Below are 15608 nucleotides of genomic sequence, written 5' to 3' on the forward strand. Positions count from 1 at the left end.
TTATGCTGGAGGAGGTGTAGGTAAAATTATGGCGCTGTGTCGGGGTAGACCACCTGCAGCCCACCAAGAGCGGGGACTAGACTTACTAAAAATAACCTTGATTTTATGCTGGTCAAGCTAAGCGAGGCGGGATGGTGAACGTAAACAAATTCCAATCACCAAATTTCTTCAAAATGTCATTTGCAATTCCTGAGGGAAGCCCCTAGAAACGACGTCGTCTCGTCGATTGCGCGTCTCTTGGACGAGCATGGACGCATATCAGTATCCACCGCTTTGCAAAGACGATTCTCAGATACGCCTTCTCACTCTGCTTCCTGCTGGGAAATTCACCGATGACCTACAGATTATTCTGAGCAATGCACAGCTATCGCGGCCTCAATCAGCAAATACGTTGCACGAGTCCGCAGCATCCCAAGAAAATCCACCAAGCATTGCCGATCATAGCTTTACGGCTTTGTCGTATGTCTGGGGCTCTCCGGGAAATCCAAGCCATGTTGTGGTGCGCGGACGATCCAAAGACAGGATTATACAAGTGACGCGAAACGTCGACACTGCTTTGAGACATTTGCGCACCCACGACAAAGAGCGCGTGCTCTGGGTTGATGCAATATGCATCAATCAAGGCGATTTGGCCGAGAGAAGCAGTCAAGTCTGCTTGATGGCTCGTATCTACAATAGGGCTCTTGATGTCGTCATCTGGCTGGGTCCAGAACAGGATGATGGCGAGTATGCACTTTCTCTGTTGGGTACGTGGGGCTCGAACGTAGAGGTGGACTGGAAGGTCATGACCATGGCCCCATCGCAGGATGCAGGTTCAGAAACGCATTGGGCAGACTCGAATCATCAGAAGACTCTAGACGAGCGCCAGTCCCTGGCCTTGTTCCGCTTGATCCATCGAGAATGGTTTGAACGTCTTTGGGTGAGACAAGAGGCTCTCACTGGCACTCCCACGATTATAAGATGCGGCAATGCAGAATATTCCTCACAAACTTTGAGGAATGCGATATTCATGCTATATACGTCTGGCGTCTTGGTCCATCTTCCGACGGAGGAACGGACCAAATTTGCAGATCGTTGGAGCTTGGTCTACAGCTTGGTCACCTCTTTCGCTTCCAAACGGACCTTGGAAAAGTTACGTTTCGATTTACGCGGGTTGAAATGGGGCGATCCGGTTGATGCCATCTATGCTACGTTGAGTTTGCTTACACCATTTAAACAAGCTATCGGCATCGTACCGGACTACACTCTCGCCAGCCATGGTCTTTCAAGACGTTGCGATCAGACTTCTCACTCGCGCGAAAAGTCTGTCTTTTCTGGCTAGTTGCGAACTGGCTTCCAAGTCGATTCCAGAGCTGCCGACTTGGGTTCCGGACTGGTCCAGCCAAATAGAGACCAACCAAATTTATTCGTTCTGGTCTGCATCAGCCTGGATTTCTCCTCAGGCTTCAATCTCAAGTGAAAACATACTAACCCTCACAGGAATTCAAAAGGCTGTTGTGCGAAATACACATGCTTTAGACGCCACTGACGGAGAAGGAACGCCTCGGATTGCAAAGGCGGTTGAAATCATGTACAATCTCTTGCCCGAGGACCTCACAGAGACATACATTGGGGGCGGCGATATATGTGAAGCTTACACTCGGACGTTTACTGCCGACCTGTTTGCAGACAGGTTCATAGAAAACCGGAGATTGCCGTCACTCGACCAAGCCAAGACTTTTATTCGCCAATTGAAAAGTATCAACGACATTGCAGCAGAGATTGCCAGTTTCCTCGAAACCCATCATGTAAACGAATTGAGATCATATGTTGCCACGGCGATGCACATGTTTTCTGGTAGAAGTTTCTTCACGACAGATCAAGGATACATTGGGCTAGCGCCGTGTGACGCAAAGCCTGGCGATTCTGTGAATGTCATTATTGGCTGTAAAACACCCATGATGCTTCGCGCTGTTGAAGGTAGCGACTCTCCACAATGGCAGATAGTTGGTGCTTGCTATTGTCCAGGTCTCATGTTTGGCGAGGCAATTTATGGCGACTTGTCCAGAAACTTGTCGCCCATTCAGCATGCTGTGGCCATCAACACATATCAACACTCCTTGAAAGACAAATTTAGCGGCACAGTATTGAAGAATTCCAAACACGTCTTGGAACACTGTAAGATACCAGTCGCGGTAGTAGGAGATAATCCAGGACGGCTCGAAGTCACGATCGAGGCGTTACAAGAAAAGGGTATTCAGCTGGAAACATTAATGATTGTCTGATCACTGACGCCAGTCGACAAAGTCACGGACACCTAGGTCTTCCGATAGTAAGGGCAAGGTCGCGTGCGCAAATGTGGCAACAGTTGAGCAGCAACGAGGAATGGTGTGGCTCGCGCGTACATGCTACGAAGAAGCTCATCTTGTTCAGATCATGATTGCTAAGAGGTATTAATGTTTTTCAACTGGTCTGATATTGGTTTTCAATTTGTGATTATCCGTGTCTTGATGTATGCTGCCCATCTTTTAGTTTTGACGAAGTGCAGGCTTATTTGGGCTGTCCAGGCTAACCCCCGGGAGCCCTATCTGGACGCTACGGCGGTGATCAGTGTGCTGTACTACAGCACACCCTGGCCTATGATATCCATCATCCACCATCCCACAGAAACTTTCTCACGGTCTTTGAATTAAACCGTCGGTTTTCCATGGTGAGCGCAACCAGGCCGCATTATGTCATTGATTAGCATTATTGTGCCAAAGGGAGGTCTGTTCCGCGGGACACTTTCATAATAGGTCGGCAGGACAGCAACCACTATAATTGCAAAGTCTAAAGCCAAACCGCCTCTTTGCAGGGCTGAATGTTTATCCAAGCAATGCATGAGGCCAACTAGGTCCACTTGCCCCTGGAAAGAAACTACCGAAATCTCTGTTTCAAATAGGAAAACTGGAAATTCGACCGTTGCCGTCTCCAAATTTCTTCCGCAAATTATAGGAGACCTATTGTCATTGAGGCGCTAGAAGCACCAGGTTCTTACCCAATCAGGCAATGCGGAGGGAGAAACCATTGGACGGATTCAGGCACATGCAGCAGCACTACAACTAATATATCTATGATACCACGTACCTGGAATCTTCGGAAAACTTACCGAGGGCTGAAAAGGCCGTTTGAGTAAGAGGTATAATAAGAAGTTGGTTTACTCTACTCTCATTGACCGTTTCAGAGGGTTGTGTTGAACCAGCTGAATCGCAAAATTAGGACACTCAATATGTCTTCTCAAACCATGTCCCTAGCCGCCTGGCTAGTAGCTGCAGTGAGCACATTGTGGGTGCACATTTTCCATCATATTTCTGGACTTGATTGTGCAGATTGAGTTGACCACAATCAACAGGGGCGCTTCTGCGGCTGCAGTACCCAGGGCTGTGACATGTACAGATGCCTGGACTTCGATTACGGCTGCTGATTACATTGCCGCCATCAACCCGGGCTGGAATCTTGGTAATACACTTGATGCCATACCCAATGAAGGCTCTTGGAACAATCCAGCCGTCGTGCAAGCTACATTCGACGATGTCAAGAATGCCGGGTTCAAGAGTGTCAGAATACCAGGTGAGCTGCACACAATCTTCCGGCAAACATTCAGCTGACGATCCAAGTCACCTATACGGACCACTTCACTGGCAGCTCACCAGACTGGACCATTGATGCCGCTTGGCTTCAAAGAGTTTCAGACGTCGTTGACATGGCTCTATCCAGTGGCTTGTATGTCATCACAAACGTACATCACGGTAAGAGAAATCTGACAGTACCGCGACTCTCATCTCTAACTACCTTCGTTAGATTCGTGGGACTGGGCAGACGTTACAGCTTCGGGCGCCAATCTGACCATGGTCGAGGAAAAGTTTTACCGTACCTGGGTTCAAATCGGCGAGACGCTTGCCTGCAAATCTTCCATGGTAGCGTTGGAGCCAATCAATGAGCCGCCGGCGAATACCGCAGCAGACGGAGCGGAGCTGAACAAATTGAATGAGCTCTTCCTGCAGGCGTTGGCAGAATCTGGCGGGCAAAATGCTCTGCGCGTTGTTACACTGGCCGGTGGTGGCATGGATAGCATCAAGACGTCTGAATGGTTTGAATTGCCAACTGGCAATTACAAGGAGACACAATACCTGGCGATTCAGTACCATTATTACAGTCCATGTAAGTTTATCCGCTCGTGTCCGTGAGACATTGCTGACCAATCTTCAGACGACTTCATCTTCCAGGCTTGGTAAGAATACTTCTGATTCTGCGTGAACTTCTTACTAACCATGCCATAGGGGAAAGACAATCTGGGGCTCGGATGCCGACAAGGCGGCCATGGAAGCAGACATTGCAAACATCCGAGGCAACTTTACCGACATCCCCTTGGTCATTGGAGAAGCAGAGGCCAACATGCTGCTAGAGCCAGCAGCAAGGCGCAAGTACATTGACTTTCTCGCAAGAACAGCCGAAAAGTACGACACTTCATTGATTGTATGGGACAACGGTGACGGCTACCTGGACCGCACCACTCACACATGGAGAGACCCTCAAATTGTCGAAATCATCATGAATGCGGTCAAGGGCGTTTCCAACAGTCTTTCGGACTCTACCACGGACGCTTCAGCAACATCACAATCCAGCTCTGCCTACATCTTCCACAAGGTAGGCGATGAGGTTACGGACCAGACTGTTACATTCTTGTTGAACGGAAATACGATCTCATCGATCAAGGCCACTGATGGAACTACGCTTGACGCATCATCGGATTACTCAGTCTCAAGCGGGGATGTTACTGTCAAGTCATCGTTCCTGTCCAAGTACCTATCCACAACAGCAGAGCCGGGTAGCAAGACGAATCTCACCGTTTCATTCTCTGCAGGAGCCGATGCGACGGTTGAGATTGTGCAGTGGGATGTTCCAGTGCTGGCATCAACCACCTCTCAGGCTGTCTCGGGAGCCGACTTGATTATTCCAATCACCTGGAAAGGCCTATACAAATTGGCTGCCGTCAAAATGTTGCGCACTGATGGCGTCTACCTCTTTGACGACTGGACACAGTATCTGGGGCCTTTGCAGCAGGCTCGTGCAGTGAGTACAATCCATTTTTCCGTTGCTCTTGAATATGAAATGCTGACGTTGAATGCAGACCTATAGCGGTCAGTGGGATCGCGATGGTGCTTCTGTCAAGCTTACCGCAGCCACGGTTGCACAAGTCATTTCGGGTGGAGTCGCTACAACCTTTACATTTGAGTTTTATCCCCGGGTGCCTGGCAACTCGGTCAACTATACTTTGACAGTATAGGCCAAGGTCATTGACTTGGTAGAAGAACATTGAGACATTTCAAAATAGTGGATAAGATGACATGGAACGAGAACTTTGGACGTGCATGAACATCGTCGTGAACGACAATAGTGATTCCTTGTCGCTGCCCTGGTGAATGGCGCAAATCACAATCGAGCCGATGACACTACTTTGGCAAATCTTGAAGTAAAACCTCCATGCCTCCTTTTTCCGACAGAAAAAGCATCCATATGGTGGATCACTTGACAACTTTGATCGAGGCTATCGATTAGCCCGAGCGGGATGAGGTCCCACAGGAAGGATGCAGCTGCTTATTTGTTCGTCATCTTCTCTGCCAATCTCTGCCGGGATAAGCAATGTCGGCCGCCTTCAGCCAGGCACGAGCAGCGGCAGAAAATGGGGGCTTTGTATAAATGCAACAGAGTTGGCTCTTTAACCTATTCTGAATCAGCTTGCGCATCGCAACTCTTCAGCGCCTTGACGGTCGATTGCTTAAGAGTACTCACTAAATAGTAATAATGGAAGCCCTTCTTCTTAGCCTGTCGCTGGCAACTTCTCTCGTGGCAGCCAGTTGGCCCAACCCTGGGCCATGTACCGGCAACTGTATCGGCATTGATCCGGCAGCCATCCGGCGTAGCGACGGGCAATACCTTCGTTTCAACACGTTCGGAAAGATCCAATACTACAAGGCGCCGTCGTTGGCAGGGCCTTGGACTTCCCAAGGTGCAGCCATCCCGGCCGGCTCGGTCATTGATATTCCGGGCAGAGATACACTCTGGGCAGGTGCTGAATGATTTTCTTGTCTTCCTAGTGATTTACTAACAAGAAAAGTATTAGGCCCCTGATGTGAGAAAGGTCGGACACCGATATATTTTGTATTATTCTGTATCCATGCCCAACTCACAGAACAGCGCCATTGGCTACGCGACTTCGTACACCATGGAAAAAGGCACGTGGACCGATCATGGCGCCGTCGGTATCTCGACCATGCCGGGCAGTAATCGCAACGCGATTGACTCGGCACTGTTTCTGGACCCATCCAGTGGCACCTACTACATGTCCTTTGGCTCGTACTGGACGGGCATCTGGGTGGTCCCCATGAACGCGGCGGCGACACAAGTCGCCAAGAACGCCGTCTACACAAACATTGCCCGCCAGCCCAACGGAAATGGAGCCTTTGAGGGCAGCTTTCTCGTCTTTCGCGGAGGGTACTACTATCTCTTCTTTAGCGCGGGCGACAGCGGCGACTTTGACCCCGACAACCTGCCGCCGGCGGGTCAAGAGTACAAGATCAAAGTCTGTCGCAGCAAGTCCGTGACGGGGCCATATGTCGGTCCCGTCGGCGGCAGCTGCCTCAATGGCAACGGTCTAGTACTCTTGGGTAGCCATGGTGATGTATACGCGCCAGGAGGACAAGGCATCTTTGATGACCCCAAGCTGGGCACAGTCATTTACTATCATTATGGTAAGTAGAACTTTGTCGCAAGCGTCTTCCCCCCGCGATTCCGTCTTCACGTCTCTGGCGCGTTTTTCTGATCTCAATGTTAGCGAATCGTACCATTTCGTACAAAAAAGGCCAGTTTCGGTTTGGGTGGCATGTTCTCGAGTGGGTTAATGGATGGCCAACTCTGTAAAATTAGCCATGAATGAGATATTTTACCCAATTTCTTGGTGACCAGTCCTAGTATTGGCACACGACTCTCACCTGAAGTATGACTAGTACGGTACCAATTGCTGAGATATTCTATCACCTCTAAGCAAAGTAAATTTGATCTCGTCTCTGTTAGGTGATCCAGTCCCTGGCCGCTGACTCGAGCAAGATATGACTTGTATGAAGTTGAAGATGCTGCCAGGTATGACAGATCCAGGATGAACCAACTTGTTTCAAATGTCAGGCCCCTACAGATTCCACAATCTTCCCAGACGTGTTTTTCATTCTAGTCAAACCGAAGAAATGCCCACGAATTGCAGTCCGATGGGTGTGCCTGGGTTTGTAGCAAGAAACTATAACAACTGCTGGAGCCTATCGCATTCCAAGGTTGTCTCGCTAAGGCTAGCGGCTCTAGGTCATTATAGCGCTGCCAGCGATTTCGCACGCCGCACACATACTACAAGCTCTATATAGGTAAATAGTGTACTTGATTGTGGAAACGTTTGATGCATAGAGAAACAAATGCACAGCAGGATGCGCAGTAAATGCATTCGAAACCTCTTTGGTGTTACTCTACTTCAGACGCACCGCATTTTGCACAGCGAGGTACGAATACAGGGAATTAGGAACTACCACTACCATGTCGCATTCTAGTGAGTCAGCTACCGCCTAAAATGGTTTGTCTCATCGTGTCAAGATAATAATACTACCCCTACACATTGAATCTCAACAATTGAGATCCATCGGATTTAGCGCAGTAATGATTAGTCTGCAATAATTATTTTCTTCACCAGCTCAGCAAACTCATCTGGCTCAGTCAGAAATGGGCTGTGGCCAGTGTTGATGGATTCCGATCTGAACCCAGGAGATTGTGCAATTAGGCGCTTCTGCAATTCAATGGAAAGTATCGCGTCTTTTTCACAGATGATATAAGTCTTTGGCATCGTGATATCATCTGGGATGAAATTGGACGGCGTCTCAAAGGCATCTTGCGAATGAGGCAGCAGAGACTCAAAGAGCCTTTGGGCCTCGCTGTCTGGCAAGTCACTGAACAACTTTTGTTTGGCGCTATCTTTGAGTCTAAGGAGATGTCCCTTTGACTATGAGTCAATCTTGCAAGCAATCTCCAGGGCGGCGGGGATAATTTTGCAAATGGTATGAGAAAAATCAAACTCACCTTGGTATACGGCTCTCCGGCAATCTGCCAATCGGGCCATGCGCCGCCGAGCGTCTGAAGCATGTCCATTCCACGAGCGGGGACAAAAAAGGCAGCAAGGAAGATGACATGGCGGAAGCCTCCTGGTTTTCCCTCCTTTGCGCGCTGCGCGACCTCGTGCCCTTGAGTCACATCGCACTAATATTCTCTTGTTAGCTTGCGTTCAAAAGTGGCGTTTCAGGCGTTGGCAAGTAAGCTGTCAATTACTTTGGGACTGTGGCCCAGAAAATGTAGCACGTACTGCGAGAAGACCACCAGAGGAGTGGCCGATGATAACGACCTCCTTTCCTTGATCAAATAGCCTCACCGCCAGCTTTTGAATAGCTTCGACGTCGTCTGCAAATGTGACGCCCCTGGACTCTGCTCCGAGGCTGGGGAGTTGAGGACAGTAGTATTCATATCCCATGGCCTCTAGGCGGACTCTTAGAGGATCGTAGCATGCTGGTGGATGCCAGGCACCACCGATGACAAGCACAGCTGGTCTTGAGGATGTCATTTTGTAGTAGTAATGTGGACGTCGTTGTACTCGAAGAATTGAGTGAAAGTAAATGATCCTGGATTTATGTCAGCTGCGGTGATTTAGGCCGATCGATGGTGAACGCGACAGGGCTGCGCTGTATCGGTCCCCAGATTACTCCACCCCAGACTTTTGGTAATCCTTGACTGCTGGGCAATATAATCCGATCAGCCTCCTCCTGGACGCTCTGCATGATAGAGGCGTTTCTTACGCGCTAGCTGTCTTTGTAAGGATGAGATATGCCCAAGCCAACAGGATAAGTTCCGCATTACAGCCACTACACTGGTTGACATATCAAATTGCATTAATAGTACCTGTATTTACACATTATGCTAATTTTTCCATTAAACCGTGTTTAACCACGATCCTGCCTGTACTTTTACTCTTTCATGGCCCCCTCCCATTTCTGGTTGCCGAAAGTGGCAGGAAAACCCCCCACCAGCACTGGTTGTCAACTGCCGCTGCAAGGTATCGTCGCCTAAAAGACAGCTTTGCCTCGAGGAAAAGATCAGTTCGCCTCTGATCAAATCTTGAGCATGGCACGAATCTCGTCGAAAAAGTACCACCACAGTCCCCCAATGATTGCAAAAGTAGCCAGCCACTGAATGAGCATCATTCGCGCCGTGGCAGCCGATGAGTCCGTCGCATCCTCGTACCACGTGATGGGTTTCGAGTCGCAGTCGCCGGCGACACGGGGCTCTTTGGACTTGTCCTCATGCTCGATGATGTAGGCTCCCTTGCTTGCTGCTGTTCGCCGATGCATGGTGGTTTTGTGCGAGGCGATGCGATGATGACGGATGAATGAAATAATGAAATTAAGCTGGATTGCACTGCAAAGTGATGCTTGATATATTTTGGTGTCGAAAGCTCGTGCAAGTTTTGTTGTAATACCACTAAATACGGTCTGAACTTGAAGTGAAGTGTGGTGATTGGCGAAAAAGCACCCGAATGAATGTGACTTGAAAAGTTGTTTCCGTCGAGCCGATTATCTTGAAGTGAGTGAAAGACAAATAAAAAATTAAAGATACTGCCCATTTTTTACGCAGAAGAATAGAAAATGCAAGACGCTTCAACCACTTGTCTATATCTGTCCATCGTTCTGTCGACTCGGCAATTTGCCATGCCACGACAATGGCCTGATTTTGCACTGCGCTCAGCAGTCATCGGATGTTGAGGACCCCACTTTGTCATCTGTCTCCTTAAACCTGGCGCCATTCGACAGTTGCTCACCAAGGCAGATCTTGTCAGAGAGCGCGGTTATGAATGATGGTTCTTTTCAAGGTGCTCATGATACAGCCGGTAAGGACAAACCAAGTTTAGATGGTCGCTTTATGTTTGCGATATTCATTGAGCATCGCCCAGAGTTCAAAGACACAAAAATGTGGCTCGCTGTGGTTGACCCGGAATTAGTGCTGCAAGCGCTAAAAAGGTGCTGTGCAAAGCGCATCCCCTCGCTATCTGCCACATGGCCGAGCAGTGAGCCTAGGTCTTTTCGCCTGGACACCTGATTGAGGCTCTTGGAATCATACAGAGATATTATCTCGCCTGTTACAAATACTGGTTTAAGCATAAGTTGCCTCTGCGCGCCGACGATCCCGCGTACTTTATTCTATGGACTTGTGCCTGGTTGTGCCAAACGGATGCCTTCAATCACTGCGCAGTCTGCATTTCAGCTACCATGGGCTCCTCTTCGAGTGCAGCACCTTTAGAAGGATCATTTTCCGTTACCACAATATGCTTTGCTCAGCATCGGGTAATATGCCGACTCCCACGGATCTTGATGTATTTCCATACTGAGTTGAGCATGGTAAGAGTGCGGTAGAGAGACTGGAGTAGAGTAGACAGGCAATGGACCAACTCAAATCTAACAATCTCTTCTGATTACCGAGTGTGGCTAATGCGACCAATTGCTCATTAAGCGGCAAGCGTAACGGAATCAGAATGGATCATTGTGCGTACATACGATCAGAAAGAATTAGAGGCGTGCTTGCAAGCATTGGAGGCATCCTACATGACAACACCTCGAGGACGGATATACAAATGTGAAAGCAGAGTGCCATCTCAATTGCTGCATATGAGGAGCACTCGGTGATCAAGAACTTCCTGTGTGGCTTTGGCATTCACCGCGAGAACAATATCGTGCAAGGCTTACATAATTCCCTACGCTGCTGGGAAACAGCGCTAACTAGTGGTCGTTGCAGATTCCTTGCACAGGAACCCAGGTATCGTAAAACACCAGATGGCAAACGCATCATGTGACCTGGGGGGCTTCAAATCAGTAGCACCCGGTCTGATTTTACCAGGCAACACAAAGGTACTCGGCTGAGCTCTATACTAGTGTACTGATTCAGACACCGCGCGGGGCATGTTAATGTGCCTGGCAACTCTATACCATGCCGCTAGTCCTAGTTCGGCCTTGTGGCGACGAAAAGGCAGCGGACCCATCTGCGCAGCCCAAGAAAATCAACCAATCAGAAAAATCCGTAGTGAGGCTCAAGAAAAACTGGCCAATGAGAAAATTCCGTCCATGCAGCCTGCACCCAGCCAGCTGCGTTTGCAAACGGGCTTCTAGTGACCTGCAATCAGTAAACCCTCCCAACAATGTCTATAAAGTGAGGGGTCTCCTCCCAGCTACCAGTCCTCCTTTTTCTTCTTCTCCCCTCATCATCATTCATTCTCTGGCCTTGGGACTTGGACCTCATTCAACCAGGACCCTTGGCTACCCTTTTTCCTTTCCCCTTCACAGCTTCCATCACTTTCTCAATCTGGCATCATTTCGGGCTTCGACATGGTAGTGGATAAGCGGAGGACAACAATTACACCTCGAGGGCCTCTGGTACGAGTCGGCGATGGAAACCATTTTGAAAGAGCAACCCAACTGCAGGTGGGGGCAATCAGTACGAGTCACGAGTGGCTGGCTTGAATGTGACTGGTGACAACGAGGTTGTGTCGGTCACACATGAATGGTGGCACATTTTTTTCTCGACTACCACTTCATGCCTTTGTGGTTCAACCAGTCATGAGGAACAAGAGCTCCCTTCTCTTCGGAGAGGAGATTGGAGACGAAACAAATTTTGGAACAAAACTGATACTTACGCACCCGTTTCGGGAACCCCGTACTGGACTGAGCGCGTCTTCCGAGGATGCTCAGCATCTGGAAGATAGTACCCAAGTGGCGAGTCGGAAGGTCCTAAAAGCCCGCGCGCCAGATGTCTTGATGCTCCAGAGCCCGTCGGATTACCACAGCTCGGCCTCTCATGCCCCGCTCATCGTTTTTACCCCCAGTGGTCGTGAGCGGCAGTCCGACCTCAATGCCGCTTTGTTCCCGCGTGAAGGGGTCTTTAGGTACAAAAGAGCTCCTTTCTCAAGTATCGAGGAGACAAATACTTTTTGGAAACTCAAGTTAACTGTTTGTCAATGAGGATTCGTCCGAGACTTACTTTCAAACTTTTCTTTTTGCATATTGCAAGTCTTGGTGGTTGGCGTTGTACACTCGAACCCTCACTGCCGTCGAGATAACATGCCTCCGTCTCTTATCATCTTGTCTCTTTCATTAGTGCTACGGCTTGCCGTGGCTGTGAAGAAGGACGTGCGCCCGTTGTTTAGCCGTTGTCAGGTCTTTTTCTTCCTTCATCTGTGTTATACGAGTCACCCAGAACCAATTGCAGGCTGTCACTTTCATCTGCTCTGAAGCCGTAAATAAAGACTGTACCGAGATAGATGCACATCATGGCCACAGTAAAGTCTAGGGAGGCAGCACTGCTGGTCTGACGCCGTACGCATGACGCTCTGCTCTGATGTTGATGCTCAAGGCCTGCTTGAATATGCACGTCAAGTTCTGCCCACCTACCGGCTCAAGGAGCCGGCGCACTAATGTTGCCGAGACTAAGAAATTCATGACATGGGCATATTTGGCAAAATAGATTGGGTCGAGAAACAGCGACTCGTGCCGGCTCATTTGCGGGTCAGTCATGCCTTTGCTTGCAAGACATTTGGGGTTCATGGTAGAGAACCTAACAGATAATGCTGTGAGCACTTGATTATTTTTTGGACAAAACTGTCAATCTATATTGTGTGATGGTCTACCCGCACATGTTCCCGTGTCTTGGTATGTCCTACATTGCTTCTCGTCATCTGCTAATGCTAGTAAAAGCTTTTCAGCTCTTCGTCGGCCCTGCTTCTGCTTTCCGCGAGAGCCTCCTCCAAGTTTGCCTTGCCCAGAAAGGTATCTTTTAGTAGATTGCAGACAATTGTCTTCATCTTTCCGTCCACAACGACATAGTGAGCCCAGACTTGAATCTTGACGATATCTCCAGGCTCTACAGCGTGTCCAAAGACACCGTGGGGGAGCTTCTTCTTGTACGTAAAGTAGCACTCCATGATGTAAAAGATATTGTGGCCATCAATGGCCACCACCAGCGGGACGAGGACCTCGTCTGCGACTTCAAAGAGTGGAATGTAGTGCGACTTGATGCCCTCGGACCCTACCAGCAGCGGGGTTTGAGGGTCTGGGAGGTCCAAGGTGACATCTTCGTGATAATAGCCGTGTTGCACCTCAAAGTCATGGGCATTGAAGGCACGGACGTATTTGAGAAACTCGTCTCGCGAGATTGTGGAACCCGACATGATGTGAGTGTGTATGGGGGGGTCTTTTTTTATGTTGGCTGTAATGTATGGGAATTGAACCAAAGCTGAGGATTGTGCAATGTAGAGCTCGTAAAGTATATAACTAATGAAACGGCGCGCGGAGTTTGACTCTAGCTTATCTCGTTTGCCGCGTCATGTCAGTCTGGTCTTGATTAATACTCGTCTGTTATAGTCTAGAATATTGGCTTTTGACGGTGCCGACGAAGCGAGATCAGCAGTGTACTGCCTGCCTACCTACGAACCTAGGTACAGAGGTGCTAATAGTCGTTTGTTATTGCGCCAAAGACTCCACAACCACCTGCCCAGCTAGTGGGGCAGCACCGGCCGAAGCGAGCAACAGCCGATGGTATTGATACCTTCTTAACGCGGTCAAATCGTCATTTATACATGACTGAGCTGTTAACAAGATTGAAACCTCTGACTCGCATTCAGTGACTCGGACTTTGGTGGCTGTTATTCCCAGTTTCAAAGGGCGCATGAAACTTTTTGGATCAGGCCCGATTTTAGAAGTCTCCGAGGTGACAGCTAAAACGGGATCGGAGCATGGTATACTTGCTTGGCGGTCGCCGTCTTATTCAGCCACTATTTCATTGCTTACACAGCATGGTGCATGGAAGGTCGCTATCAATGAGGTGCGTAATACTACTACATGCAACACGAAATTCCAAATTCGAAATGCTCGGGTAATCATCTTATCAAAAAAGCAACTGTTCAAAGCCAGCAAAATTGTGATAAATCTTGCAGCCATCCGACAGCAAGTGTGGATAGGTTGGTTGAAGCTGCCATGCTGAATGGATCATGGTCAGTTGCGTGACGTCGCATTAAGGTATTCGTTTTCTTTCTACATATTGCTCACGTCCGAGAAGATATTGCATAAGGCATCCACAGCGACCCTGTTGTGCACTCGCGGAATTGCTACGATTGGCTCGGGCATGGTAGGTTGCAATGCAGAGCGACCGTGCTCGAGCTGCGAGAATACCAGGTTTGCCTGCATCTCTCTTCTCGGAGCTGTCCCTGGGATTCACAAGACCAATGAATGGGCCTCCGCAGCCATTACGTACACGTCCGCATTTGGTTTCATGTCATTGCCCCAAGCTGCAGTACAAAAGACCGATCGTCCTGATAAGGACTATTCCTTTAGGAAGGATCATGCACCATCATCATATCTCATCACTGTATACATACTTTGTACAAGCTCAACTTATCACGGCCGACTGGGACCCAGAGCTCGGTAGCTGTGATCAAAATGTCCCCGCATACGCGCGCGGTATTCCCCCCACGCGTGCAGCAAATATTCTCGGTACCTTGGCATTTTCCAGCCATTCACGAGGAAGGGAAGGTAGCTCTCGTGAATGTATACAATGCTACATCCATTTATACGTCCCTTTTACACTACTATTAAATGTCACCTGGCCGCGTACGCACACGAGGCACCATCTGCCAGATCAAGATAAGATTATTACGACGTTTCCTCGGTGAGCGATACCGTGATTCACCTTGATGGGAAGATTTGGCAGGAACTTTTGCGAAATATTCTGATCGAGGCCGGCTTCGGCCGATGCAGAGCACTGCTCAACAAGGAGAGGATTAATAATGCGCATTGCGATAAGTCGTCGATACGCCTTAAATATTTATCCGCCAAATACAAGATGAGCCCTTTGCAATGCATGATTGACGCGCCTGGCAGTATAGTAGCATCCTTCGTGTCGAACTCGCCGACCAGTATCACTTTCGCGCACACATGCACTACTTGATGCCGAGGATGCAGGATTAAGTTGACCAAGCTGGCTACGATTGAAACCACTTGTCAAGTCCCGTGAAGTCCATGTCCCAGCTTGGCCATGTCGGAAGAGAATATGGAAGCCAAAATCATATATTCGGGGACTCGGATGCATTCCCTGCATCCTGCATGCCTTGTCCTGCATGCGTCTGCATCATCACTCTGTCACTATGCTTTTGGGTATGACAATACTCACTATTGACTGCAGCCACTTTAAGCTTTGCTAGACACATGAATCCCTCTTCATTGCGGAAATTTTGACGAGAACGAAAATCAGAGTCCTTTTCGCACGGCCGTTTTTTCATGACTAAGGTATACATTACGAAGCGCGCCGGAACAGGCAAGTCAAATACCGTACAACTGAACCCCCTTGCATCCCATATGCCCCTTTTAGTTTGATAGCTGCGCGTCAATAGATTAGATGTGCTTTGATGAGCCGACAATTTGACACAAGGTGACAATAGATCTAGCTGTCACTGATTGCCACGGCCT

At 48.9% G+C, this 15608-nt stretch overlaps 6 protein-coding genes across 6 annotated transcripts; 3 read left to right on the forward strand and 3 right to left on the reverse strand.

Moving 5' to 3' along the window:
* Positions 1 to 247: 247 nt before the first annotated feature.
* Positions 248 to 2264, forward strand: PFICI_04354 (uncharacterized protein; the record flags this gene model as incomplete). The annotated part of the gene is made up of 2 exons (XM_007832935.1): positions 248 to 1259; positions 1480 to 2264. 2 exons carry the CDS (start codon positions 248 to 250, stop codon positions 2262 to 2264), a joined length of 1797 nt encoding a protein of 598 aa, XP_007831126.1.
* Positions 2265 to 3247: 983 nt separating this feature from the next.
* PFICI_04355 (uncharacterized protein) lies at positions 3248 to 5305 on the forward strand (the record flags this gene model as incomplete). Its single annotated transcript, XM_007832936.1, has 7 exons — positions 3248 to 3292; positions 3348 to 3588; positions 3636 to 3767; positions 3820 to 4179; positions 4228 to 4249; positions 4299 to 5091; positions 5150 to 5305. 7 exons carry the CDS (start codon positions 3248 to 3250, stop codon positions 5303 to 5305), a joined length of 1749 nt encoding a protein of 582 aa, XP_007831127.1.
* Positions 5306 to 5823: 518 nt separating this feature from the next.
* On the forward strand, positions 5824 to 6778 carry PFICI_04356 (uncharacterized protein; the record flags this gene model as incomplete). Its single annotated transcript, XM_007832937.1, has 2 exons — positions 5824 to 6051; positions 6143 to 6778. 2 exons carry the CDS (start codon positions 5824 to 5826, stop codon positions 6776 to 6778), a joined length of 864 nt encoding a protein of 287 aa, XP_007831128.1.
* Positions 6779 to 7720: 942 nt separating this feature from the next.
* Positions 7721 to 8668, reverse strand: PFICI_04357 (uncharacterized protein; the record flags this gene model as incomplete). The annotated part of the gene is made up of 3 exons (XM_007832938.1): positions 7721 to 8050; positions 8134 to 8310; positions 8414 to 8668. The coding sequence occupies 3 exons, from the start codon at positions 8666 to 8668 to the stop codon at positions 7721 to 7723; spliced, it is 762 nt and encodes a 253-aa protein (XP_007831129.1).
* Positions 8669 to 9212: 544 nt separating this feature from the next.
* PFICI_04358 (uncharacterized protein) lies at positions 9213 to 9452 on the reverse strand (the record flags this gene model as incomplete). Its single annotated transcript, XM_007832939.1, has 1 exon — positions 9213 to 9452. The coding sequence occupies one exon, from the start codon at positions 9450 to 9452 to the stop codon at positions 9213 to 9215; it is 240 nt and encodes a 79-aa protein (XP_007831130.1).
* Positions 9453 to 12832: 3380 nt separating this feature from the next.
* Positions 12833 to 13315, reverse strand: PFICI_04359 (uncharacterized protein; the record flags this gene model as incomplete). The annotated part of the gene is made up of 1 exon (XM_007832940.1): positions 12833 to 13315. The coding sequence occupies one exon, from the start codon at positions 13313 to 13315 to the stop codon at positions 12833 to 12835; it is 483 nt and encodes a 160-aa protein (XP_007831131.1).
* Between the last annotated feature and the right edge of the window lie 2293 nt (positions 13316 to 15608).

The sequence above is a fragment of the Pestalotiopsis fici genome (assembly GCF_000516985.1).
Source record: "Pestalotiopsis fici W106-1 unplaced genomic scaffold PFICI_Scf_3, whole genome shotgun sequence".
NCBI lineage: Eukaryota > Fungi > Ascomycota > Sordariomycetes > Amphisphaeriales > Sporocadaceae > Pestalotiopsis > Pestalotiopsis fici.